The sequence below is a fragment of the Pseudorca crassidens genome, chromosome 6 (assembly GCF_039906515.1).
Source record: "Pseudorca crassidens isolate mPseCra1 chromosome 6, mPseCra1.hap1, whole genome shotgun sequence".
Lineage (NCBI taxonomy): Eukaryota > Metazoa > Chordata > Mammalia > Artiodactyla > Delphinidae > Pseudorca > Pseudorca crassidens.
Window position 1 is genome coordinate 18,444,934 of NC_090301.1, and position 26,783 is coordinate 18,471,716.

The window sequence follows — 26,783 nt, forward strand, 5'->3', positions numbered from 1 at the left end:
GCGCCCCAGAGAGCTCACCCGTTGGGGTGCTGAAGGCCCCGTCATCCCGAAGCTCCAGGCGCTGGGTCCCCTGCACGTCGCTGATGTCATCCTCGCCCGTCTCCGAGTCTGGAGCAGAAGGGGTCTGTGTGGGCAGGGCTCCCTCCCTCCGACTCCAACTCTTCCCTCTGTCACCTCCTGCCTCCCCCACAGGAGGCTCCGTATCGCCACCAGCAGGGCTTCCAGCATCTATCTCCTCCCCCCCTTTTCTCCCCACATCCCGCTGCCCATCCTGAGAGGCGCAGGGTGACCCCTCCCATGCCAGTCCCCTGGCTCCATCTCTGGGGCCCTGGCTCCTCACCCTTGCCTCCCTGGTGGTGCCCTCAAAGCTACCTACAGTCCCCCCTCCCGGCCACTTAGGGGACTGCGGGCTGCAGCCCCTCTCCCTCCTCCCCTGCCAGTGATAACTTAAGTTCCTGTGCAGCCCCCCAAATAATAAGGTCCTAGGTTCCAAGGCTCTAAATTCTGGGTCCTGGCACCCCAGGAACAAAGGGGAGTCACCTCAGAGTCGTACTGTCAGGGCACTCGACCAACCGCAGGGCGAGCCTGTCCTCCACCCCAAACCAGCCGGAACACATCAGGGTGCAGCTGAGGTAGGGTGAGGAGAGGCCGGGGTCGCGCAGGGAAGTGGGGAAGTGGAGGGCTAGGGCAGGAGCCAGTTTCCTACCGTAACTTTGCTTTCTGCAGGAGCGGAAAACTTCGCTTCCATAGGAGCAGCAGGAGAGAGACATGGACAGACTGTTATCAGAGGGTTTGTGGGGCAGGGCACGGTGGGCAGGCAGGACAGAGGGGCCATGAGGCTACCCAGTGCCCAGAGCTGCCCTGTTGGGATGGAAGTGGGGGGAGGGAGACACCTGGGATGGGCAAAGCATCTCTCATCCACTGACTGCCTGCAGGCTCCACGGGGCCCCGCACTGGGGAGCCCATGTGCTACGGCGGATTCTTCGACTAACTACCCAAGCGACCTGGCATCCTTGGCACTTTCACTGGTGCTCCCACTGGCCACACACACACACATGGACACACATACACACACCTACTTGTGCTCGGCCCAGCCACAGACCCAGGCCCCCCATTAAGGGTCAGGCCCACCCTCTATTACAATATCTGCATTGTGCATCTGCATGTGACCTCTCCTTTCAAACCAACCTCCCCATCTGTTCTGCATCATGATGTGACAGACACCCTCTTCCCGATCTCTCTCTTCTACTGCTGAATGGTCCTCAGAAATGTAGTCAGGCTAGGAGCAAAGTTTCCTGGGCACATTTTTTAACTTCCCCAAATTCTATCAGGTTCTGTGCCTCAGTTTCTCCCCGGGTGCCACGACAAGCAGGAGCCGTGTACTGGTTATAGGAGCATGGCACTGAACTCATCCCCACAGGGCCCACAGATGGAGAACAGTAAGCCCAGGCCCATGATGGGGTGTGCCAGCTAACCCCTCACCCCCATTGCTAGGCCCTCTCTCAGCTGCAAGGGGCCTTCTTGGGTGAGTGGGTGAGTGTGGGCATGTGGGGGGTCCTGCATCTCATGGGCCATCTTCAAGGCCTGGGTGCCTCATGAAGGGACATGAACCGAGAGGAGGAGTGCTCATGGGTTACAGCAGGCAGCTCATGGTCCACGCACCATGGGTGAGTCGGCCAAAGGCCCGGCGGGAGTGGCCGGTTTTCTGAAAGAGAAAAGCCAGAATGAGTTGTTGAGGGGAAGGCTTGCTCCTGACCTCCCTATACGTCTTGTCCAAACCTCTATATCAAACAGAAAGTCATTCCAGGGGCCAATGTGGGTGGGGGAAGTGGAAGAGACCCCGGGCAGCTAGCTTCCCCCGTATGGAATGTCTCCACTCTTCCTTGCCTGTCAGCCCTCCCGGCTGGAGCTCCAGCATGCCTCTGGGGAGGAGCGGGGAGGAAGGAGAGAGGACTAAGGGCCAAAGGCTGGACAGAGGACTGGGGACCTGAGCGACACCCCCCAGAGACAGAGGTTGACTGATGTGAAGGAAGAGACTGAGGTGGGTGGGGGGAACATGCTTGGATGACTGAGAGATGGAGGGACCAGGACACAGATTCCTGCTGGGGCAAGGACAGATATCTGGGATAGGTGTCAAGAGGGCAAGGGAGGGTGATGAAGGGGCAGAGGGCAAGATCTCCCAAAGGGCCGGAGCCTCACGAAAGCAGAAAGGAGGCCCGGGTCCGCGGAGGACGGGGCAGGGTTTGGGGAATGCATTGAGCTCAGCGCAGATCCCTGCGCGGTGCTTTCAGGAGCACCGGAAGATGGAAGGCTCCGGAGTTGGGGGCTGGGGAGAGCCAGGCGGGGGCCAGGGGTTGGACAGAGACGAGAGGCGGCACAGAAGCCCGTGGGCGCTCCACGCCGAGGGCTGCTGCGGGGGCCTCCCCGGTGGTCGCGGGGGTCGCGGGCGCTGAAGGGGTCTGCGCTTGGGCGATGGGAGGGGCCTGACGCAGGCTGGGGAGCCCCCCGGAGCGCGCCCGGCCCGCGGCCCTGGGGACCGGGGTTGGGCAGGCGCGGCTCCGGCGCCCCCTCCCCGGGCCCAGCCGCGGCGACCCGCCCTCCCTCCGGGGCGCCCAGCCCTTCCTGCCCCCTCCCTGCGCCGCCCGCCCCCAGAGCCCTCACCTGGAAACGCTTCTTCACCCACAGCTTCTTCATGGCGGGGGAGGGGGCCGGGCCGGCGGCCGGGCGAGGAGGGGACGGGCGGGGGCGGGGCGGAGTCGGAGGCGGGGCCGGGGGCGAGGCGGGGAGCAGGCAGGGAGCGGGCGGGGGCCGGCGCCGGTGGCGGAAGGAGCCTCGGGGCCGCGGGAGCCCAGACGGGGGGAAGGCGGCAGCGGCGGCGGCGGCGGCGGCGGCCGGAGCCGGCCCTTCCCCCGCCAGCCCGCACCCCCCCCACCGGACGCCCCTTCCCTCGCCTGCTCCCCTGCGTCCCCTGGGGCGACGATCACCTGACTCGCGGCCCCCCCGCCCCGCATCGGCACTTGGGGAAACTGAGGCACAGAAAGGGGTGCAGTGGCCCCTAGGAGAGTTCGGGCCACTCTCTCATTGGCCGTCCAACGCGGCGTCCACACCACCCCCACCCGCCTCCTGCGGGGCTGCTCCGGAAGGTCAGCCGCATCTCCACTGGCTCACTCCACAAACATGCGCACGCGTCCGCCTTTCTAGGCAGTACCCAACACGCCGCAGGGCAGTGGCGCCGGGCGGGGGCGCTCAGATCATACACAGGGCAAGGATCCTCGTAGTGACATGTACCCAGAATGCGAACCCCCCCAGGCTGCTTAGGAAAGCCAGAGAGGGCCCTCGAGTTCCGTGATGATAGGTACTTTGTGCATCTTGGCGCGCGCAAGCGCGCGCGCACACACACACACACACACACACACACACACACGAGCTAAGGTGCCCAGAGATGCTCCTATTATTCACACATATAACCCACCTTCTCATTCACAGGTGAGCACACTCACCAAATTTTCTTTGTCCTCCTCTTATTTGGTACCATGCATATGTTGCCTACACAAAACTACCCGCCCCAACAATCATTATAACTAAGTTTCTTAAGCATTTATTAAATGCCAGGCACTTTATAAACGTTACCTTATTGACAACAAGATGGTGAGCTTGAAACTCTTATGAACATGTAACTGACTCCATTTAACTGGTAAGTGACTAAGGCTCAGAGAAGTCCTATCACTTAGCCAAAGCCACACAGGTTCTGTGCCTCCATGGGTCCCCAGATCCAAATTCCCACCCCAGCCTGCACAAGTAATGCCAATCTGGTTTCTGAGATGTGACTACTAAGTCATCATCATTAATGCTGACAGCATGCTTAGTATGTACTGAGCAATGTCCTAGGCACTTGATATAAATAAACTCATTTAATCTGTGCACGGAGGCACAGAGAAGTTACTTGCCCAAGGTCACAGAGCCGGTAACTGGGAGACCAGGATTCTAACCCAGGCACTGTGACTGAGTTACTGACCACTGTCCCATAAAGCCTCATGTGCTGATTGGTCAGTGGGACGCCTAACTTTTTTTCTTTAAAGCATGGGTCCAAAATAAATACAGAGCCAACTGATGAGTTTTGTTCAGCCTGCCCAATATTTTGCACGGCAAACACGCTCAAATTCAGCTGCTGATAACTGCAGCTCGCTCCTTTTCAGTTTCTACTTGGCTCCTGAAGTTATTTGAGTTTGTGGCCCTTTAAAGTTTTAGGTCATGTCTTGTACAATCTCAGTGCCTACAGGTGGTTCTGTTTCCCAGACCCCCAGAAGCAGAGGTTGCGCCTACAGACACACACACAGGACGTGCAATGAGAGGGTACATGTGCATGTCCACATCAGTTGCAACCAGAGGACCCTGGACTCACACAGGCGCTTTCCCTGCCCACCCCCAAACACACCCACTCACAGATGGGAGAGCTGAGTGAGGAGAGGGAGTAACTTGAGCCCCTGTTGCCCAGGAGAATCCGAGGGGCTGGCACATTCCATAGCAAAAATAACCAATGGGCAGCAGGCGTGAGTGACGGGACAGCTGGGCCGAGGAGAGGCCCATGAGATTCTGGGTTCTTGCTCTGGGCCTGCACTGCTCACCGACATAGGCCAGCCTGGGGCGTGCTCTCGGGGCCCCAGCTGGCCCCAGAATGTCCCATTTCCCTCCAAGGCTGGGCAGCTGGGCTCCCCCGCCATTTCCCCAAACCAGACTTCCAACTTCTGCCCCGCCAGCATTTCTCCTTAACCAGAGAAAACCCGTCGTCATGCCGTGCCTCATCTCTCACACAGACCCTCCTCTGAGCCAGACCCCCACTCCCCTCTCTCTCCTGCCTTGCTTCGGTCTTCTCCCTTCCTTCCTCCTGCTTACCCAGCTCTGTATTTCTGACATACTATATCATTTTCACATATTTATTGTTTATTGCATATAAGCTGTGTCCCCTCCCTAGAATGTCATCTCTAGGAGGACAAGAATTTTGGTCTTCCCCCTCCCGCCCCCCCACTTATAAATCTCAAGCACCTAGCACAGTGACTGGCACACGGTGGGCACTCAATACACATGGGAAGGGACGACAGAGCTGCCGGTGGACAGGATGGGGATGGGGGGATGGGGACTGTAAATCTTCCCGGAGCAGCTCATTCTCCAGCCTTCCTCCTCTGTTCTGACGCAGACCCTTTTCCAGAAACTGGAGAAGTGACGATCTTGCTTTCCACTCGGCATCTTCCTGGGAGGGCCTGCCTTAGCTTCAGGAAAGTTCTCCTGCACGGGCTTTGGCTAACTTCATGCGCTCTCTGTTCTTCCCTTTCTTCCCTCCCAGGACTCCTCACGGCTCTCTGTCTGGCCCCTCCTCTCTCCCTAATTAGGGCTTGGCATGAATGAAGGGGGCCACTGTAAATACCCGTTCCCAACTCCATACTAGTTTCCTCCTGGCTTTTCATCCGGACATTCCACACTGTAGGTGAAAAAGATGACACTGCACAATCTACCCGCACGCAGTTCCTGGTGTATTCACCACCTTTCCTTTGCTAATTGGCCTTCTCTCCTTCTCTCTAATCTCTCCTCTCCATGCCTTCAAGTCCCCTGCGTGGTTCACTACCATCTGTTGACCTCTGGCCCTTCTGATTGGCACCAGGGTCTCCCAGGCCCTGGCTATGAGACTTCCAACTGCCAAACACGGTGAGCATCGTCAGCTTGGGCCCTCCCTTGGCTGTGCTCTCTCCTCCTCACCCCCCATCCTTCAGTGCAGGCCTCCTGCTCCGGTCACACATGCCCCAAGCTTTAATGGCGGCTCTTGCTCTGGTTACTTGATTGGCACATGGCTCCTTAGCTCATGCAAGTGGGAGCCTGATGTTTTGAGAGAGAAGCATGCCTGCCTATCTTGGAGACTGAGGCAGAAGATGGCTTTGGGGATATTGACAGAAGGATGGTCAGGATGACAGATCCCTGCCTCAGTCTTCCCACACTTCTCTTTCTGAGGACAGGCACTGTGGACCTAGACCCAGAGACCCAGCTTTCAGATCTGGTCCTGCCAGCTCACTAGCCATGTGACCTGGGGTAAATTCCCTCTTTGAACCCCAGTTTTCTTCTACATATAATGGTCATAACAGTAACCTGAAGCTTAGAAGTTTAAATACCAAAATGAGATAGGGTGCTTTACACATGTGACATATTCTGCAAGTATCCTGCATCTCTGCCGTCTTCACTATTTCTGGTCTTTCCTCATTTCTGCACCCCAAATCCCACCCTCCTGTTTCCCATCCTCCAGACTCTCCTGCCTGCAGCCCTCTTGTCTCCTCAAGGCCCCAGCCTCCCCCAGCCGTGCCAACATCCCTCTATCCCTGAGCTAACATCTCAGGCTTCAGGAGCGCCAGGAACCTTAGCTTCACCCTGTCTTGCCGAGCCAGACAGCAATCCCAGCCAGGATACAGCCTTCTTCCCTCTGTAGCCAGGTCTTGGCTGGACTTCCTCAAGAACCCTGAAGTCCTCCTGCTGTTGATCCCAACCAAGAAAGTTTTCCATGAGTAAGTCTGAGCAATGCTGAGCTGCCTGCCCAACTGACCTTGACCAGGACCTGTCACTAGGCAGGGACTGGTGGAAGGCGGGCAATAGGAAGAAGAGGAAGACAGACTCACCCAGTCAGTCCCCCAACATCACCAAAGCAAAGCCCCTCCCTTGCCAATCATGTTGGAGGGGCATAGTAGTTAAGCATGTGGTTCTTTGCAGTGGGACAGACCCAGGCTTCCATCCCTGCCTTGCCACTTCCTATCAGTACAACCAAGATGCTTCATTTAATCCCTCTGGGCCTCAGTTTCCCTAGGGTTGCTGTGGGACTTAAATGATATATCAAAGGATACAATAGCATATTGCCTACCACACAGCGGCATAGTAGCTATTCGTATTATTACGAATTATCAATACTACTAAGAATTATTACCAATTAATCATAATTATAAACCTGCTCTTGGGGCAAAGATTTTACCAGCATGAAAAAGTTCTCAAATGTGACTTGCTGCAGCCCAACTCTCTTCTTGTTTTAACATGACTGGCAAAAGGCCCCCAATCCAGTCCCCCAGCACCCAGGGTCTTTTCCTCACCCCAGCCTTTCAAACATGCTGTTCTGCCACAGCAGCCTGGAGACCGTCGTCCCGGCCTCTGGCTAGGTATGCCCAGCCAGGGCTCAGCTCTGCCGACCACGCCACCCGGATTACAGAGGGTTTGGGGAGATCTAGCATGATGTCACTCTCCCCACTTTGGGGGACAAGAACAGGCTAGGAGCCTCTCACCTTCAGAAAGGCCAGGGCTGGGCTACCCTCCATACAATGGACAGCTCCCCTTCCCTTTTCTCTCTCCTCCCTCCAGAACTTAAGAGGTAACATGCCTCCAGAGCCCAAGCCAAAAGGACTGGGTTCTGAGTTCTGGGATGGACATAACTAGCTGTTTGTCTTTCAGCTAGTTAGCTAGTGATGGCCTCTCCCTCTGCTCTGGACCACAGTGTCCTCACCTGTAAAAGGCAGCCTTTGCACCTGCGGTTCTCTGTGGTCCTTTCTGACTCTAAACAAACATTATGACACCAAGCTCCTTCTCAGTGCTTCCTCTCTCTGCCCAATATCTCTTTCCTCCAAGTTGTATTCTCATCAATCTATCTATTGTGCCTTTATTTATGTTCTATTTTCAGTCCTCTTTGCCGCCGAGGGCATCAGAGCAAAGACCCCCAAGGAGTCCAATCCTTCCCCAGCTCAGAGCTCTGCCAGGATGGGCCCCAGCCCCTGACCCCAGAAGGGTGCAAGGAAAGCCTTTACCTGGCCAGGTGCAAAGGCAGCCAAGAGGAACCAGCCTTGGCCCTCTGTGTCATTGAAGAGGAAGGTGGGCAGGGCGGGGCCAGAGAGACAGTGGAGATGCTGACAGAGGGAGGCTGAACCCCTGCTCCAGCTCCTGACACAGCTGCACCCTGCGGCCTTCTTTTCCCTCCAGCTTCTGAGTTCCTTCAGGATGCTAGAGCCCCCAAGTCCCACTGTAACCCGGGTGGCATGGTATGCCTCCCCCTAAGCCCCCAAGGATGTACCCTATATGACACTACCCAGCTGGAATGAGAATTCCCTCTTGAAAATATCCAGGACAGACTCAGTGACCCCAAGCTCTTTGCCATCTCCTCCAGCTGCAGCCTACTTCCTCAGAATTCTGTTTCTTTCTTTCTTTTTTTTTTTTTTTTTTTGCGGCACATGGGCCTCTCACTGTTGTGGCCTCTCCCGTTGCGGAGCACAGGCTCTGGACGCGCAGGCTCAGTGGCCATGGCTCACGGGCCCAGCCGCTTTGCGGTACGTGGGATCTTCCTGGACCGGGGCACGAACCCGTGTCCCCTGCATCGGCAGGCGGACTCTCAACAACTGCGCCACCAGGGAAGCCCAGCATTCTATTTCTTAAGACTCAGTCTGCTGAGGCTATGTCTTCAGCCTAGAGAAGAACTGGCTTGGGGCTGAGGAAGTCAAAAAGGAAGCCCAAACACTGACCCAAGGAGATTCCGCCCTGGCCTGCACCCACATCTGTCCCAGCAGGACCCTGAGCACCAGGCCAAGTCTTGTACCCCTCCCCTTCTGGCCCGGAATGCGGGCATAATCCACCCCTTCACACACACAGGCTGGGCCCCCAACACTGGCCTAAGCATCCCCCTTCCATGCCCTCTGAACTTCAGACACACATGGCCCATGCACTTTCTATACCAACTCCACAAACCTCTCAACTGCTGGTACCACCAGACCCCCGCACAGCCCGTACGTGCACACGCACATGCACACGGGCGTGCTTGCATGTGGATTTTCAAGCACTCACCTCCATACATGCCTAGGAGCCCCCAGCCCTAGCTCTACTCCCTGATGCTCTGCACCCTGTTCGTACTTGTCCACCCACTGGCCTCCTCCAACCGGCCTGGTGCTGACCACCCCAGCCTGCCCTAGCAGTGGACTGTGAGGGGTTCTAACCCATCCCCTCAACATCGCAGCACACCAGGGGAGCTGGCCTCATCCTTCAGACATGCGCGCACCTGTAAGAGGCTGATCAGGAGTCTCCAGTCTAAATTATCAGAGCCGATGAAAACCATTTTCCCAGGAAGCCTCCCTCTACAGGGAAACTAGGAGGGTTCCCACTATGGAATTCCCAGAAACGCCTGGGTAGGGCTCAGGCTTTGCTTACCAAATGCTGACCCTTAACCTCTGACCTTCTGTGGGGAGCCTCTCTACCTTGACACCCCTTTCCCTGCACGTTTCTCTTGATGGGCACTCCTGGGTCAGCACAGCTGAGAAGCCAGAAATGCGAGAAGAAGGCTGGATGAACAGGTACCTCCCCGGTGTGTCCCAGGTACCCCTTCTCTACCTGTGGGCGGCCCTCCCTGCCAGGCTTGGCCCCCACCTCCCCATTACCTCCGACCTGCAGCACTGTGAGAACAGCCTCGCAGGAGGCCTGGCCCCGCTGGTTCTGCGCCCTGCAGCTGTACACTCCGGCATCCCGCGCCCCGCAGCTCCGCAGCCACAGGCAGCTGGGCTCAGGGGCCGGCGCGGGCAGGAGCTGCCCATCCCGGAACCAGCTGAGGCTGGGCTGGGGCGTCCCGCTCACCACCACCCGGAGCTGCACGTCGCTGCCCGCAGACACCGCCGCGTCCTTCAGGGGCCGCAGGAAGACTGGCGCCCCGGCCCCCGCCCCTCCGCCGGCCCCCACTTTGGCCCTCTTCGGGGGCACCCCAGGGCTGGGGGGTGCCCTCGTGCCCGCGTCCTCGCCTCGCGTGCCCCGGGTTTTCTGCATGGTCTCTGCGAGTTGGGCTGGGGGGACGCTGGAACCAGACGGCCACTGGGCCACCCGGGGGATGTTGCCCTGGGAGATGAGTACTGGGGAACCGGCGCCCTGCCTTCCTGCTGCCCGCCCGCCTTCGGCCTGTGCTACCCAGAAGGTCACCAGGGCGGCCGCGGTTGCGCCTCGGGGGCTATTTTTAGGCCCCCCGGCTCGGGTTGCCGAGGGAGCTGTGGAAGGAGGGGGCAGCAGAGGAGGGGATTTGGACTCCACTCTGCTCCTTCTCCCCCTCTAGGAGCCCCCATCGCCCGCCTTGGCTTAACGGGGTGCCCGAGGACGTGTTCCAAGCCCCCTCCCGTGGTGTGCCCCACCCCCTCCAGCCACCCACTCATGGAGTCGGGTTACCCTTGGCTCATTCCCATTTCCCTTCCTCCCTCCTCTCAGGCCCCTGATTCCCAGCCCCACGCGGCTGGGGGAGAGGGAGAGGAGGTCCTGGGTGAGACTTCTGAGAGGCAGATGGGCAGGCAGGCCCAAGTGGAGGTGAGCAGACCCTGGGGAAGAGGAACCAGTGGCCTCCCCCAGCCTCCAGGACAGCCGTGGTGAACAGTAAGACCTGGAGCAGGGAGTCAGGTGGACTGGCTCCCTGCCCTTACTTACTGGGTGACATCAAACCTCTCTCAAGCTCCAAGTCCTCATTTGTAAAAAATGGGTAGTTGTATAGAGTTGCAACAGGCAGAGAAGAGTGGGGAGGATGTTCCAGGCAGAGGGAACCGCGTGACCAAAATCAGAGCATGACGAAAGTAGATGACGTGTGCCAAGGATCAGAGGACTTTGGGAACTTCCCTGGCGGTCCAGTGGTTAGGACTCGGCGGTTTCATTTCCGAGGGCGCGGAGTTCGAACCCTAGTTGGGGGACTAAGATCCCGCAAGCCCCACGGCGAAGCCAAAAAAAGAATCAGAGGAGTTTGGAGGGATTGAACCGCAGTGGGGTGAGGTGAGTGGAGGTGAGAGGTGGGGCCTGATAAGAGGACCTTTGCTTGCTAAGGTCTCTATCCTGATGGCTGATGGGGGCCACGGCAGGGCGTTAAACAGTAGGCTAATGTGGTCAGAGCTGTGTTTTACAAGGATCCCTCTAGCAGCCACAGTTGTGGAGGGTGGATTTGAGATGGGAGATGTGGAAGGCAGTTAGACCCATGGTTCTCAAAATATGGCCTCTGTTAAAAATACAGATTTCCAGGCTCCACTCCCAGAGGTGCAGGTTCAACATGGGGTGCTGGGAGGGCTCAGGAATGGGTACATCAGTAGCCCAGTGACTCTGATGCATCTAAGAGTTGTACCTTGAGAAACATCAAGATAGGACATTACAAAAAAAAAAAAAGGGCTTCCCTGGTGGCGCAGTGGTTGAGAGTCTGCCTGCCAATGCAGGGGACACGGGTTCCTGCCCCGGTCTGGGAAGATCCCACATGCCGCGGAGCGGCTGGGCCCATGAGCCATGGCCACTGAGCCTGCGCGTCCGGAGCCTGTGCTCCACAATGGGAGAGGCCACAACAGTGAGAGGCCCGCGTACCACGAAAAAAAAAAAAAGATAGGACATTACTGCTTTTAAAAGTCTAAGTGAGACTTTTGTGATGAGACAGTCTGTATCTTGACTGGTGGTAGTCATATGAATCTACACATGCAGTAAAATTGCACAGGACTAAATGCACGTGTTCACACACACACACACACACACACACTGAGTGCGCAAACTGGTAAAACCTGAAGAAGGTGGGCTATATCAATGGCAATTTCCTGGTTGTGATATTGTACTATAGATGTTACCATTGGGGGAAAACAGGTGAAAGATATACAGGATCTCTCTGTATTGGGGTTTTAAAAAAATATTTATTTATTTTTTTATTTGGCTGCGCCAGGCCTTAGTTGCAGCATGTGGGATCTTTTAGTTGCAGCATACGATCTCTTTGTTGCGTCATGTGGGATCTAGTTCCCTGACCAGGGATCGAACCTGGGCCCCCTGCATTGGGAGCACGGAGGCTTAATCACGGGCCACCAGGGAAGTCCCTTTGTATTGTTTCTAGTTCACATAACTGCATGTGAATATACAATTATCACAAAATAAAAAGTTTAAAAATGTTTAGGTGAGAGACCCAGGCCTGACCTTGAGCCCTGAGGGATGAAGCCTGGGAAAGGTAGGGGGGAGTCAAAGGAGGAGCCGGGAGTCATTAGATGGAAAAAGGTACTTATTCACCCCCCACGCCCCCCACCCCGTCATTCTGGGAGGCCCAAGTCAAAGTGTGCTTGTGTCTGTGTGTGCACGGAGAGGGCAGAGAAGAAACAATTTAAATACTGAATTATGCCTACAGGGACCAAGAGCCTGGAGGAATAAAATCTTTGGTTTTAGTTTACATACATTAAAGCTTTTACTCTTTGTGATGTGCAGGTCTCCTGGTTCTGACATATGCAGACAACTGTGCATCTGCTACCCCAGGACCGTACAGGACAGTCTCATCACCCTAAAGATTGGCTGGAGCATCCCCTTTGTAATCAACCTCGCCCCCTCCGCCAACCCAGGCAACCACTGATGCTGAATTGAATTCTTAAATGTAAATTGAATTCTAAAAAGTAAAAATGTGGGGGAAGACATTGTAAGCAGATGGAACACCAAGACCAAAGGATTCAAGACTGTTTTTAAAAACCAATAATCCAAAACTTCCTGCCACAGTGCCTCAGAAATTTGCATGGAAAACAGTAGGTGGTCTGCAAATAAATGTTGGCTGGTTGGCTGGTTGGTTGAATAAATGAACTGTATGGTCTTGATCAAGTCACCTAACATCTCTAAGCCTCAGCTTCCTCATCTATAAATTGGGGGTAGCCCAACTCAGGGTTTACTCATTCATTCAACAAACATTTTTGAGTTCCTACTGTGTGCCTGGCACTGTGCTAGCCACTAGGGAAATAGCAGCAAACAAAACAGACGAGGGTTCCTGCCCCCATGTTGCTTATATTCGAGGAAGGAGACAACTATAAAGAAATAAAGAAATGATAGAGATCATTAGAAGAATATGAGTATTGTGGGAAAATGGAGCAGGATAAGGGAGATGGGAGTGTAGTGGGGGACTTGCACTTTCAAACAGGGTGATGATGGGAATTGGCCTGGCTAGGAGCAGTTGAGCCAATCTTGAAGGGGTAGGGAGGCAAACGGGGTAGAAGTCTGGGCAAGACTGCTTCAGACAGAGGTGGGATAGGCCCTGTGGGCTCTGGAAGAGCCAGGAGGCCAGCGGGGCTGGAGGGAGTGAGCGGGGAGACTGGAGGGACAAGAGGTCGGACAAGCAGCAGAGGTCAGATAACCTAGAATCTTGTAGGCCATGGCTTTTTCTTTTTTTAAAAAAATAAATTTATTTATTTATTTATGTCTGCATTGGGTCTTCATTGCTGCACGCGGGCTTTCTTTTTAGTTGCAACGAGCAGGGGCTACTCTTCCTTACGGTGCGCAGGCCTCTCATTAAGGTGGCTTCTCTTGGCATGCGGGCTTCAGTAGTTGTGGCTTGCAGGCTCAGTAGTTGTGGCTTGCGGGCTCTAGAGCACAGGCTCAGTAGTTGTGGCTCATGGGCTCGAACCCGTGTCCCCTGCATTGGCAGGTGGAGTCTTAACCACTGTGCCACCAGGGAAGCCTGGCCATGGCTTTTTTATTCCTAGTGAAAACAGAAGTCATCTCAGAGGATTTTGTGAGCCAAGGAATTACATGATCTGACGTAGGTTGTTGTGATGGCTTTAAATTAGTATATTAAATATTAAAATGAATATTAACTATTTAAAAGGGCCTGGCACAGAGCCTGGAACATGGCTTGTGCATCTTCTGTTTGAATGTCCATAATGGCGGCATTCACTGAGGTGTGGGCAGGAGTGTGTGGGTAGGGAGGGTACAGGCCCTTGCAAGTCGCGGACGCCCTCTCCTGGAGGAGCCTGCACTAGCTGTGGCACTGGAAGCCCTCAGGCCCTAACCAGGGCTCTCACCCAGAGCAGCTGGCTGCAAGGCGCTCATATGTCCCTCAGAATGGCCCCACAGTGCCCTGTGGCCTGGCACCGAGCTGGTATGTACTGCCAGTCTGCCCTGCCTTGCAATCACAAGCCTGTGGTGTCATGGAAAGAAATCCGCGCTCTGGAGGCCAAGGAGCAGGGGCCCCAGTACTCCTCTGCCAATGATACGCTGTGTGACCTTGACAGCTCACCCCACCTCTCTGGGCTATGGGGAGTTTCCTCCAAGTCACAATGATGCACCATGTGCTTGGCACATGGTAAAAGCACACTGTTTGTTGAATCAGTGAATGAAGTGGGGACCATCAGCCTTTCTGATAAATACTTAATTTAGAGAAAAGTAAATAAAAGGGCCCAGTGGGTAGTCACTCAACAAGTATTTAAATATTTGATGGGCACCTTCTATGGACCAAGCCCTTTTCCAGGCACCAGGAATGTAGAAGTGAATAAAATGAATGAAAATCTTGCCCTTGGGTAGCTGACATTTTAGGTGTCGAATTAAAGGTCTATGATATATTTGCATGTGTGCCCTGGTCAGGCTTGTGGTCAGAGGAGGAATGAGGGAGGCGGTGAATGGGTGGAATGATTTGTCTCCAGGGAGAGGGGTGGCAGGGTAGCCAGAGTGGACAGACAGGGTAGGAAAGTACCCACTGACACCTCAGTTCTTGGCTTAGGGACCTATTTGCCTCCACAATCCTTCCCACTCCACCTCCTCAAGTGGGGCCTGAGCTGGTCTGGAACTGGTCCCACCGGTCCAGTGCGAAGCTGGTTAGCGCTCCCTGAGCCCTCTCATTTCTCAGTATTCGGTCTTTTTTTTTTTTTTTTAATCTCTGAGTAGAGTGATTTTGGTTTTCTTTTAATAAATTTTGTATTTCCTAGATTTTCTAAGAAGAGTTTGCAATATTCTGATTACAGATTTAAAAATAATCATGCTGGTATTGCATTTTTATTTGCTTTTCTCATGGAGTTTCACATTTTTTTAACAACACGTGTAACAACTGGGTTCTGTTCCATAAGAACTGTATTACCTATTTCACTCTGAGCTGCTAGAGGGCAGGGTGTATTTTATTTAGCTTAACTTTCCTCCACAGTACTTTAGAAAACAGTCTATATGCTCAAAAAATACTGAATCAAACACATATTAAGACCTCATCTGTTACTCTCTATTTATACGGTTGTACTCTACAATTAAACAAACATCATGCCGCATTAAACCTTTTGTTGCTTGTATTCAAAAGTAAAAATAGGACTTCCCTGGTGGCGCAGTGGTTGAGAGTCCACCTGCCGATGCAGGGGACACAGGTTCGTGCCCCGGTCCGGGAAGATCCCGCATGCCGCGGAGCAGCTAGGCCCATGAGCCATGGCCGCTGAGCCTGTGCGTCCGGAGCCTGTGCTCCGCGACGGGAGAGGCCACAACAGTGAGAACCCTGCATACCTCAAAAAAAAAAAAAAAAGTGAAAATAAAATACTTCCAACTGCATGATTTCTGGTTAATCACACACCCCACTGTCTTCTGGTTAGGCTCAGGAGGGCAGAAGGTCCAGAGGTGCTGTGGGTAGGGTACAGAGGAGCAGAAGACAGGACCGAGGGCTCAACCCCACCTCATATGCTCCCACTGGAGCACCACTACTTTGATCTTCTAACTCCCTTCCCCTTCCCCCACGACTCATGGCTGAAGGAGGTAAAACCCAGCAATGCCAAGGGTGAATGAACACCTGGTGGTTGCAGAGTCTTGAAGGAGGAGATGCCAGTGTCCCAAGGAGCAGGGAGAGGTTTTGTCACGGCCATGATGGGGTGCATGTGTGGGCACGGGGTGAGGGCACACTGAAGGTCTGGGTGTATGTGTATGACCACATGAGACCCAGATCCTTTTTGGTTTATTTTTGTCCATTCTCTGGGAGCCCCACATCAGTCTCCTCTGCCCTAGATTCCTGGGTCACTGCTCAGCTCCTAAGGAGAAAGACAAAGCAGAGGGCTTAGAATCTCCAGACTCTCCAGTCCCAGGAAGGCTCTGCTCAGAGAATGCTTTCGCCTGAGCCTCCCCTCTTCTCTGAGGACAGGTGGATAGCCGTCACAGGGGCAGATGTGTGCCGAGAAGGAAGGACTTTCTGACCTTCAGAGCTGTCCCAGCTAGAAGGGGCTACCGAGGAGGCACTGTGTTCTCGGACCCAGAGACATTCAAGCAGAGCCTGAGGACTGCTCATCAAGGTGTGGGACAAGGCTGGGGAGGGGATTTCCACATTGTAGAGGTCATTGCTTGGGGGACTCTGAGGTCTGGATCTGAGAGTCTAAAAGTCCTACACTCTCTCCTTCTTAGTGACCAGTCTGCACATAAGCTTTTTTTTTTTTTTTTTTTTAAGATTTAATTTTATTTATGTTTGGCTGCGTTGGGTCTTTGTTGCTGCACGCGGGCTTTCTCTAGATGTGGCGAGCCGGGGCTACTCTTCTTTGTGGTGCGCAGGCTTCTCCTTGCGGTGGCTTCTCTTGTTGCAGAGCACAGGCTCTAGGCACACGGGCTTCAGTAGTTGTGGCTCACGGGTTTAGTTGTCCCCTGCATCGGCAGGCGGATTCTTATCCACTGCGCCACCAGCGAAGTCCCTGCACCTAAGCCTTTTATGGGAAGGCAGGGATGACTCTAAGACCTTCTCTGACCTCTGTGTCCCTTTATCCTTTGTGGGGTAGGTAAGCGCATGGAACTCATTCAGGGGAAAGAAGAAAGAAGTGAGAGGCTCCGGAGATTACTCACAGATACACACACACCACCACTTATCCACTCGGGCCCACCTCACCCAGGTGTTTCTCTCACAGAGAGACTAGCTCTGATTCCAGCACCCCCAACAAGCTCGAGGTTAAGAAGCCCCTCACCCGTCCCTCCTCCTTGATCCCACTGTGCAGACACAGAAAATGCTACTTCTAATTTCATTTGGGGTTCCACCACCAGTTGATTGGGGGCATTCTGGGGCCTGCAGGGCTCACTCCATTGGAGAATTGGGGGGGAAAGAAAGGGACCTTAATCACCAGTGACAGAGGGTGTGGACATGGGGTATAGCCCCAGATGCTCCCAGGGCAAGGTGAAGGATAGCATACGTCAAAGAAGGGGTCCTTCCTGGAGGGAGGGACCACACAAGCTAGAGGGGGAGCCTGGCAACTTGTGAGCCAAGGCCACATCCAAGGAGGGGGAGAAAGTCCCACCAGAAAGGCTTTGGAAGCTTCTGGAAAAAGCCAGTTAGGAATGGCACACCAGGGACTTTAAGAGGAAAACCCCATTAGAGTTATTTCACCTACAGACTGTCCGAATTTATCACGTTTGTGATCTCTACCCTCTTCCCACCTCTAAAGTGTAACCCCTTAAATCTGAGGAGTGGCTGGAAAGCTGAGACCTACATGGATCCATCAAGCTTCCTAAATCTCTGTCCACCTGGAAGTTATTTTTTGGAAGCAGTGAAAAGACAGACAGCTTTCACTCCTGCTCTCGCCCAGGGCTACCCAAATGCCCCCACGCCCTATATTGAATAATTAAGGTTTCCCCACAGAAACCTTTAACGTACCTGTGTTAACGTTTCACTCCATGATTTCCTTTTTTTTTAATATGTCCTACCTTCCCCTCCCATCTTCCCAAATTCTCCCCATATTTCCCTTTGGTATTTTAATTGAGATTGTATTGCATTGAAATTATAAATTAACATAGGATGACTTGACATCACATCTTTAGAGTATCGAGTCTTCTTCTCCAAGAACAAGATAGAGCTTTCTATTTTTCTTAACATTGTTATTTTTCCTGAATCTGGCTTTGAGCTTAAAAGATGCAGGTTTAGGGGGAAGAAAGTGTAAGTTTCTTTAGGAAAGGGACCGGGGGAGCCCTACTTCAGAGCCAGTCTGTGGGGTCAGTCCTGGAACTGGGGCCTAAGGAGAGGTATCTGTGATTCCCCAACCAAAGCCCCCTGCCCAGCCCCCTCCCCCATATGCTACACACATACAGCAAGGCTGGAAGGCTCTGGGGACAGAAGGGGTGAGAGGCCCCGGGGGACAGTCTAGCTGGGCAGGAAGGCAGCACACAGTCCATCTCATGAGGTGGTGCGACGGGGCCCTGGGGTTCCCCAGAGGAGACCTGGCAGCCAAGACAGTAGAGGCCATGCTAGGCTTGTGCTTTTCATTTTATTGTTTCTGTCCAGAGCCTCTGCAGCAGGGGAGGGGGAGGCACAGGGAAGTGGGCACCCCGGCCACCTGCCTGAGACCGCTCTCTGCCTCTCTCCTCTCTTCTCTCTAGCATCTCGCCCACCCTCTCTCCTTCTGAATCTCCTGCTCCCACATCTGGCACCTTCGGGGGTTCCCTCTTGCAGCCCCTGCTTTCTAAGTCCACCCTGGGAAAGTAATGGACCACGGGGTCAGTCTCAAGCCCCACAGCCTCCGCAGAGGGCTGTGTCCCTAGTCACCTGCCCGGCTTGCTGAGGATGCGGCCCTTTCTGACTCAGGCTGGGGAGGGGGCGTGGGGGAGGTCCATGGGGCTTGAGCCTGACCCTGCGGGGTCCCTACACCCTGCGCTGGAGTCCTCTCCAAAGCCAGGGGCTAGAGCCTGAGGTCACAGGTGTGGGAGGGGCAGGGTCACTGCTGTGCCTTGTCTCCATCCCGGCTCTGCCCAGCACACTACGAGGGCAGCTGAGGGCCAGGCTCACTCACTTCCAACATCCACACCTCATACAGCGGGGGGCTCCCTGTGCCTGGGAGGGTTCGGCCACGTCCCCTGTGAGGGAGGGCTGGTCGGTGAGCAGGGGTCAGAGGCTGTGAGGGGAGCACTGTGTCTGGGTGTGGTGCCCTGGGATAGAAGGAAGTTGGCTTTAGGAGGCAGTGAGGACAGGGGTGAGGACGGTCTCTGATGGCAGAGGGGTCTCTGGCTTTAGAGCACCTCGTGTTGTTGCTGTGTGGCCTCACTGACGACCTGGAGAGGAAGAGAAACCCAGTCTAACCCAGTGCTGGCCAGAGAACGGAGCCATGGCCCTGGGCCACCTCCACCCCAGCACAGCAGGATCCCCTCTGACCCCAGGCAGGAGCCTGAACCAGCACAGCTGGTGGAAAGCACCTGGCTGACAGCCCCCCGGACACACCCCAGAGGCCCCCCTCCAAGGGTAAGGGGACCAGGCAGACCACTTACCTCCCCGTCCCGGGTCTCAATGGTCTTGATCATCACTGTCTTCTTGGTATGGACCTCAGAACCCCTTTGCTCGGGGCTTGTTTCTATAACAGATCCATCCACATACTCAGCCTGACCAAGGCCACACCTGGGCTCTTCCTGTGGCTGGGAGTCCTTCCCTGGTCCCACCGGGCAGAGCCCGGAAGACACCCAACCCCTCAAGATGGGTCTGTTACTTTTTCAGCAAAATGTCCTCACCTGTCCTTAAGCCCAGCACCCAACAGGTGGCTCTGCAGACCCAGGGACCTGTCCCAGGGCTGGGATAAGGTCAGGAGCCAACAGATATGCTCCGGGTGCAGTGGGTTCAGGGCGGCAGGGGATCCCCGAGGCCCAGGCCGCCCAGCATTCCCACCCCCCCCACCCCCCAACACACACACCTCCTCGCTCCCTCTACACCCCTGGCTGCAGGAGAGCCCTGCATGAATTTGTACCCTGACGGGACCCCAAAGCCCAGAACCAAGATACTCTTTTGGAGGACCTCATGGTACCCAGCCCCCTTAAGACTCCAGATGAGCAGTTTGATGTCTTAATGAAAGAGAGATGGAGAGGAGTCAGTCACTGATTCACGGTGCCCTTGGCCAGTCACTTGTCCCTCTGTGCCTCAGTTTCCCCACTGTTAAATGGTAACGATGGTACTTTCCCTATAATGGCCCAGAATTATTGGCTTGTAAAAGCATTAAGCGATTTGAAATGCAAGGCTCACACTTGGTGTCTGGATAAACTACTAACTGAAAAGAGATGTTCTGAGTTTTATGGGAAGGGTCAAATCTAGGTCCTTGGTATTATGAGTTTGGTGTTGGTGACTCTCCTTAGCAGGCAACCAGCATGTGATGAACATTGTGACTCGGTGAAGCACAGCGTGTATTTTTTCCTGATGAAAATGAACATCGAATACATAAAAGGTTTGATCTAGGAAAGGCGAAGCTGCCAAGGACTCCAGCTTGCTTCCTAACGTATTATTATAGCATGTTTTTCTGCTCTCTGGGGTTTGGAAACCACTCGATCTGCATATTACTAACATCAGAATGGCAGAATGCCCTAGGAGTTCGTTCTTTTAATTGTTTGGCTTTGCTAAGGTTTGGCTTCATTTTTTAAAGCATGCACCCAACGTCTTGCTCCAGCAAACTGGAGGTGTTCAACAAGCAGCTGGGGGCAGGGGCGGGGGTGGGGGGAGTGCTTGGCAACTTGCCAAACAGACAGTGAGTGGTGGGTGCCTTGTAGCCCAGGATATGTGGTTCTAGATGCTCCTGATGCTTGGTCCCCAAGGACACCCCTGGTACCTTGGAGTTTGGGCATATTCGGAAACAGAAACTAGTGGCCATTCAATACTCCCAGAAGGTGCAGGGGACATGGTCATGCAATACAATACCATGAAATAAAATAAAATTAAAAGCTCCCTCTGTTAGAAGGCGCCTCTACCTAAACTCCCCCGTCCTCCTGTAGCAGCCCCCTTTCTCTTCCCCAGACCCCAGCCCTGTCCCTACGGTTCTATCCTCCCCTCCTGGCTGGCCTTGGGCAGTGCCCACGCTGGACTCCTATCCCCTGCCACCCCAGCCTCCACTTGCCAACATGCACTCACCTCGGAAGTTGAGGGCAGAGAAGGTCTGGATAGGGAGGTTGATCCTGAAAGGGGAGAGACCAAGCCCCCAAAGGGTTAGGACCCTCCATCTCTCTCTGTGACCACCCCTCAAAGCTTGCCCTGGTCCTCTGTAAACACCATCCTCAGCTGTCCCAGTCCCACTGACTTCAACACTGCTTGGGGCATGGGGCCAAAGGCCAACTCCAGCTGTCCCAGGAACTGTCCCTTCTGGAAGGATCACCCATTCCATCTCTGACCTGCTGGTGTGACACCAGAACCCCCGACCCCACTGCACCCTCCACTGCACCAGGATTTGCTTCTTGCCCTCGGCACTGCAGGGTGTATCAACGGCAGCTGTGGGTGACATCCACCGTGTGTGCCCACCCTCCAGGCAGGCTGGGAACCTCTGGCCCATTCATCTGAGGGCAAGTTCCAGGAGCTGCCACCCCCATTTATGCCTAGTGCTGGGAAAATGCAATGCCACTTAAGGGGTCATTATATGCAGATGTTATTCTACAATATCTGAAATCTTTCTTTGTATAAATCTGTATCTAAATATGTCTGCCAATCTTTTTAAACTTCAGATTTTATCATTTTTGTGAGTATCAATGGGCATCATTTTGTTGAGTAATTGACCTGTTATTAATTGATGATAAGTTTACATAGTGAAGGGGCTTCCTTGGTGGTGCAGTGGTTAAGAATCCGCCTGCCAATGCAAGGGACGTGGGTTCGAGCCCTGGTCTGGGAAGATCCCACATACCATGGAGCAACTAAGCCCGTGCACCACAACTACTGAGCCTGCGTGCCACAACTACTGAGCCCACATGCCACAACTACTGAAGCCCCTGCGCCTACAGCCTGTGTTCCACAACAAGAGAAGCCACTGCAATGAGAAGCCCACGCACCACAATGAAGAGTAACCCCCGCTCGCCACAACTACAGAAAGCCCACACGCAGCAATGAAGAACCAACGCAGCCAAAAATAAATAAAATAAATAAATAAAATAAATTTATATTAAAAAAGTCTACATAGTGAAATGCATAGATCTTTAGTGTGCAATCCAGTGAGTTTTGAGCAGTGTCTACAAACATGTAACCACCAGTCGAAATCAAGATATAGAACGTTTCCATCAATCAAGAAGGTTCCCTCGTGTCCCTTTCTGGTTGTATGTTGTTTTCTGTGTCTAGAGGTGATTTGCTCTGAGCGTATCATTGTTTCTTTTCCTATGAGCATATGTGTGCGTATACACGTGCATGTGCGTGTGTGTGCACCCTCTGAGCACGAGTCTCCGCACCTTCTCTCTTAGCCTATCGTGTCCAAGCCCCTCTGTCTCTATTTGTCTCTATCTGCCCCCTCCCTTTCCTTCCTCATCATTCCCCGCTGTGCTTCCATCTCTCTCTTGATTGGCAGTGATGGTTTATTACTGGTTGCTGAATATGGTTTTATGCTGCTGGTTCTTAATTCTGAAGATGGATGTGGGAATACTTATACTTCTCTTTTTATAAAAGCTATTAATTAAATCACTTTTTACCCAGGTGGCCTTGGTTAATTCTCTGCAATTAGCAGAGTGGTGGACTTGTATAATATTGTTTCCAGATCTTGTGAAGGTGATCCCGAGCCCCGCTTCAGGGCAGGAATGGGCCCCCAGCACCCCCCAGTAGCCCACGGCCAGCCCCTCACCGGCTCTCCTCGCCCTCCAGCAGCTTCCGGTAGGTGGCAATCTCCACGTCCAAGGCCATCTTGACATTGAGCAGGTCCTGGTACTCGCGCAGGTGGCGGGCCATCTCATCCTTGAGGTGTCGGATCTCCTCCTCCAGGCGTGCGATGTTGTCCTGGTAGCCGCCGGCCTCACTAGCAAAGCGTTCCTCCAGCTCTCGCATCTGCCTCATCAGCGAGTCGTTCTGCAGGGGAGGGGCGCCCGGGTCAAGGACAGGCTGCAGTGGGGCGGGGTAGCGGGGGGACACTCGGGGCCCAGGATGGAGAGAGGCACAGCCTCAGGGCTGGGAGGCAACACCAGATGGCCAAGTCTAGGGCTTGTCAAACTCTTCTGAGCCAGGGAACTATGAACTCAAATGAAGTCTCATGTGGAAACTCAGAGAACAGAACTGATACAAGGGAGCATGACTGTTTGGCCTCCTCGCCTCCATGCAGGAGTCCCATGATTCCTGACAGCCCCAATGGGAATCCACCTATCTTTTTTATCCCTGTGGTAGATTTGAGCAGACAGAGACTCTATGATGGGCCCGAGGTCACAGAGTGTGAGCTGCAGACAGGAAGGGCTAGACCAGGCAAGGTGGGCAGGGACTCACAGTGCCCTTGAGGGCGTCGATCTCGCAAGTGTAGGACTGGATCTGGTGGCGATACTCCATCATCTCCTGTTTGGCCTGGCGCAGCGCATCATTGTTCTTGTTGGCTGCCTGGGTCAGGTCAGACACCTAAGGGCAAAGAGAGGGTCCCTGAGATGACCAGGACACAGGTAGGGGTGGGCAAGGGAGCATGGAGACCCCAGGATCACCCTCCTCCCCAAAGATGGAGCCATAGGAAGTACCTCCAAACTGGGATTGAGGGGGCCAGAGGGGCCAGAGTCCCACCTTTGACTTGTACCACTCCTCGGCTTCCGAGATGTTCTTAGCCGCGATGGTCTCATACTGAGCCCGGATGTCCCTGAGGGCAGCCGTGAGGTCTGGCTTGGACATGTCCACCTCCACCTGGACCTGCTGTTCCTGAAGCTGGGCTTGCAGCTCACGGATCTCCTGCAGGGTACAGCTGGGCTTCAGTCCCCGACCAGGCCCCGCACGTATCCTCACACCCCCATTCCCAGAGCCCAGCACCACCACCCCCCTTCCAGCTGCTTTCACAAGGGCATACCTCTTCGTGCACTTTCTTAAGGAACGCAATTTCCTCGTTGAGAGATTCAATCCTGCGCTCCAGGTCAATTCGAGCTAGAGTGGCTGCATCCACATCCTGGTGAAGGTCAAGTGAGAGGGAGAGGGTCACTGATCACCCGGTCAGGGCAGAGGGAGACCAAGGGCGACACAGAGGGGACAGAAGGGGTACGGCTGCTGGGGGACCAAAGAGGGCTCACCGCTCGGAAAGCAGCCAAATTGTTCTCCGCTTCTTCTTTCAGCTGAATTTCCTCTTGCATCCTGGCAGAGACAGGCAGGACAGACAGTTGGTGGGCATAAAACTGGCAGTGGAGAAGACTGACTGGGGGCTGTCCAGGGAGTGGGCTCAGGACAGAGAAAGGAGGCCTGGCTGCTGGATAGAGACAGGAGGCCCCGCCCACACAGGGAGGGAACAGGAAGTGGCCCAATCTCTGCCCTGGAGCCACACCCTGGAAGTCTGTCCCCACCAGATTGTGACCTCCCTGGGGTTAAGAACCATGTCTATTTTTTGTTTGTTTGTTTTTAATATTTATTTATTTTTGGCTGCATTGGGTCTTTGTTGCTGTGCACGGGCTTTCTCTAGTTGCAGGGGCTACTCTTGGTTGTGCACGGGCCTCTCATTGCGGTGGCTGCTTCTCTTGTTGCGGGTTTTAGTAGTTGTGGCTCGCGGGCTCTAGAGCGCAGGCTCAGTAGTTGTGGTGCACAGGCTTAGTTGCATGTGGGATCTTCCCGGACCAGGGCTCGAACCGCAGCATGTGGGATCTTCCCGGACCAGGGCTCGAACCCCTGTCCCCTGCACTGGCAGGCAGACTCCCAACCTCTGCGCCACCAGGGAGGTCCAAGAACCATGTCTATTTTATCCACCTCTGCGTTCCCAGGCCCCAGCCCCAGCCTGGCCCACGCAGGTGTTCATTTAACATTTGTGACCTGGGTAGTGGGCCAGTGACTCGGCTCACTACATTTGCTGCCTGTACATACTGGGAGCCTGGTGGAGCCCACCATCTGGTCCTCCAAGCTTTCTAAGGGCTGCGGCCCCCACCCACTCTCCGCTTTCCTCTAGCTTATCGCTCCCCCCTGGAAAGCTTCAGCCGGGCCCAGGGGCCAAGATGCCCTCTCTACCCCCATCCGCAGGGCCTCATCACAGATGAGCTGACAGCTACTGCTGGCCCCAGATTTCCTTGTCTCCTACCAACCTCCCCTCTCCCTCTGACTGCACATGGGCCTCCTTTCTCCATTCATGTGCCTGCCCAACCCCCAGCAACTTAAGATGCTTTTTTAAGAAGCACCTGGTCTCCCAAGGTCTCCCGTTTCCAACACATGATGTCCCCAAGAAAATTCCTCGTTTGCAGACTGCGGGCACAGGGGAGAGACCTGGCGTCCCTCTCCCCTCCTGGGGAGACACAGGTAGACGACCCTCTCCCTGGGTACATACGACAGGGTGCTGACAGCTGGACCCAGCCCCAGGCCTAGCGTCCCGCGCCCAGCCCATGGAGAGGGGGGTTCTGGGAGCGCTGGGTCCTCACTTGGCCTTGAGCCGCTGCAGGTCGTCCAGCAGGTTGTCCCGCTCGACGTCGACGCGGGCGCGCTGGTTGGTGAGCACCTCCACCTGGCGCCGCAGCTCGCGCAGCTCCTCCTCGTAGATCTCGGCCACCCGCGTCGGCTCCCGGCCCTTGAGCCGGTTCACCTCGGCAGCGAGCGCCGCGTTCTGCTGCTCCAGGAAGCGCACCTTCTCTATGTAGTTGGCGAAGCGATCGTTGAGCTCCTGAAGCTCCACCTTCTCGTTGGTGCGCGTGGTCAGGAACTCCTGGTTCACGGCGTCGGCCAGCGAGAAGTCCAGCAGCTCGCCCGCGCCGTAGGAGGAGGGCGCGCGGGTTGCCCCCAGCCGGCTGGCCCGCAGCGACCCCAGGCCCCCGGCCCCGCCCGACGTGCGCGACACCTGGTACACGCGGGATGTCACCGAGCTCGAGGAGCCCTTGGTGCCGAAGCCCGCACGCGGGAACACCGGCGAGCTCAGCGGGGAGCCGAGCGGGAAGCCCGGGGCCCCGCCGAAGGTGCGGCGGTAGGAGGACACGCGCTGGCTGGACGAGTAGGCCTGGCTCATGGTGGCGGCGAGGGCGAGGCTGGGCGGCGCTGCGCGGAGGAGGAAGCGGTGGGCGGCCGGCCGGAGAGTGGCTGCGGCGAGGGGAGACAGGGCCCCAGGCCGTCGGCACTATTTGTATGCGTCCTGACATCAGCCCCCGCCGCCCCTCCCCTGACAGCTGCAGGATCCCGCTGTCCTGCCAGGAAAGGGCGGCCTCTGGCGTGGGGGCAGGGAGGCCAGCTCCCCCGCAAGAAGGCTTCGCCCCTCAGCCGGCGGGTGGGGGCCCCCTGAGGGGCGTGGGAGAGGCTGGTGGACCTAGGGGGGCAGAAGATGGGCAGGCCTGCCAATCGCCTCACCCAGGGCTCAAGCATGTCTGGAGCCCCCAGGTAGGCCCGCCTGCCTGCGGGCAGGGGAGAGAGCAGGGGAGACGCTTCCATGTAGTTTGAGGGGCTCCTTTTTGCTGCAAGCAGATACTTTGGGTCATTTCCTGAAGGGACAAGGCCTATTTCCAAGAAAGGCTCCAAATCACCTTTTTTTCTAAAGAGTCTCTGAAAGTGGCGAACATTCAGGAGGGCTCAGGCAAAGACCCCGAGCCCACTAGCCAGGCCTAGAGGATGAGTGTCTCTAGACAGGCAGGGAGGATGGGGGGGACCAGCCCGGGGCACTCAGCCATCCCCGCCAGAGCCCTCCTGCTCAGGTGTGTCCACTAGCCCCTGGGTTCCAGCTCCCAGCCTCAGTTTCCCTCTGAACTAGTGAAGGCCCTTTTCCTCCCCACTCCGGGTGAGGGCAGGGCCTCAAGTTTATAAACAACAGGGTGACTTCCAGAAAGGGCCTGGTAGGCTCTCAGTTTCCAATTATAACAATTATAACATAACTGTACACTCTCAACCCCGCACCACCAGCTTCGCCTGCCTTCTGCCCGCCTTGAGCCCTCCCCCACCCCCTCCCTGATTCATCCCCCTCCTCACACCACCCACGCCCACGCCCACACACACCAGGGGTTTGTGTTTTGTCAGGAGCCTCATGTCGACCCAGCCATCTCCCTGGCAGCAACAGCTGCCTGCCAGTCCCAAATACCAGAGCTGGTATTTATAGAGGAGAATATATCAGTCCGGGAAACAAGTGCGCAGGAGACGAGCTCTGCGGGGTGAGGGCCAAGTACTTGAGGAGACAAGGGTGTCAGATGGCAGAGCAAGGCTTGGGGTGATGAGCCCC

The 26,783-nt window shown here is 55.3% G+C and overlaps 2 protein-coding genes and 1 long non-coding RNA gene across 13 annotated transcripts in view; 1 reads left to right on the forward strand and 2 right to left on the reverse strand.

The window, feature by feature from the left end:
- Positions 1–10,074, reverse strand: part of SPEG (striated muscle enriched protein kinase) — a 56,642-nt gene extending 46,568 nt beyond the window's left edge. For 2 of the 11 annotated variants that reach the window (XM_067740473.1, XM_067740469.1), the window contains exons 1-2: positions 9,438–10,052; positions 19–108 (exon numbers count right to left, since the gene is read on the reverse strand). In XM_067740473.1, coding sequence (XP_067596574.1) covers positions 19–108; positions 9,438–9,816 — 469 coding nt within the window. In that variant the 5' untranslated portion in view covers positions 9,817–10,052. Of the gene's footprint in view, positions 1–18; positions 109–706; positions 742–1,662; positions 1,706–2,661; positions 2,749–9,437 lie in introns of those variants that run through there. The other 9 variants (XM_067740472.1, XM_067740470.1, XM_067740481.1 and 6 more) reach the window with 7 other exon arrangements.
- Positions 10,075–10,347: 273 nt separating this feature from the next.
- LOC137226179 (uncharacterized) lies at positions 10,348–12,617 on the forward strand. The gene is made up of 2 exons (XR_010944245.1): positions 10,348–10,794; positions 12,241–12,617. It is a non-coding gene; the product is annotated as an uncharacterized lncRNA (long non-coding RNA).
- A 5,354-nt stretch (positions 12,618–17,971) lies between these two features.
- On the reverse strand, positions 17,972–25,679 carry DES (desmin). The gene is made up of 9 exons (XM_067740483.1): positions 25,012–25,679; positions 23,689–23,749; positions 23,472–23,567; positions 23,195–23,356; positions 22,913–23,038; positions 22,284–22,504; positions 20,603–20,646; positions 18,985–19,067; positions 17,972–18,771 (listed from the first exon to the last, which is right to left on the reverse strand). Exons 1-9 carry the CDS (start codon positions 25,587–25,589, stop codon positions 18,730–18,732), a joined length of 1,413 nt encoding a protein of 470 aa, XP_067596584.1. The 5' UTR covers positions 25,590–25,679; the 3' UTR covers positions 17,972–18,729.
- Positions 25,680–26,783: the final 1,104 nt, after the last annotated feature.

What these genes read in the sequence shown, in the direction of transcription:
- DES (XM_067740483.1), bottom strand. Translation starts at nt 25,589, where the DNA reads ATGAGCCAGGCCTACTCGTCCAGCCAGCGCGTGTCCTCCTACCGCCGC. An exon ending in CTGCAGCGGCTCAAGGCCAA is followed by an intron (nt 23,750 to 25,011) that starts GTGAGGACCCAG and finishes TGTCTCTGCCAG; the next exon opens with GATGCAAGAGGAAATTCAGC. An exon ending in CTCTGCCCTCAACTTCCGAG is followed by an intron (nt 19,068 to 20,602) that starts GTGAGTGCATGT and finishes GATCTGTTATAG; the next exon opens with AAACAAGCCCCGAGCAAAGG.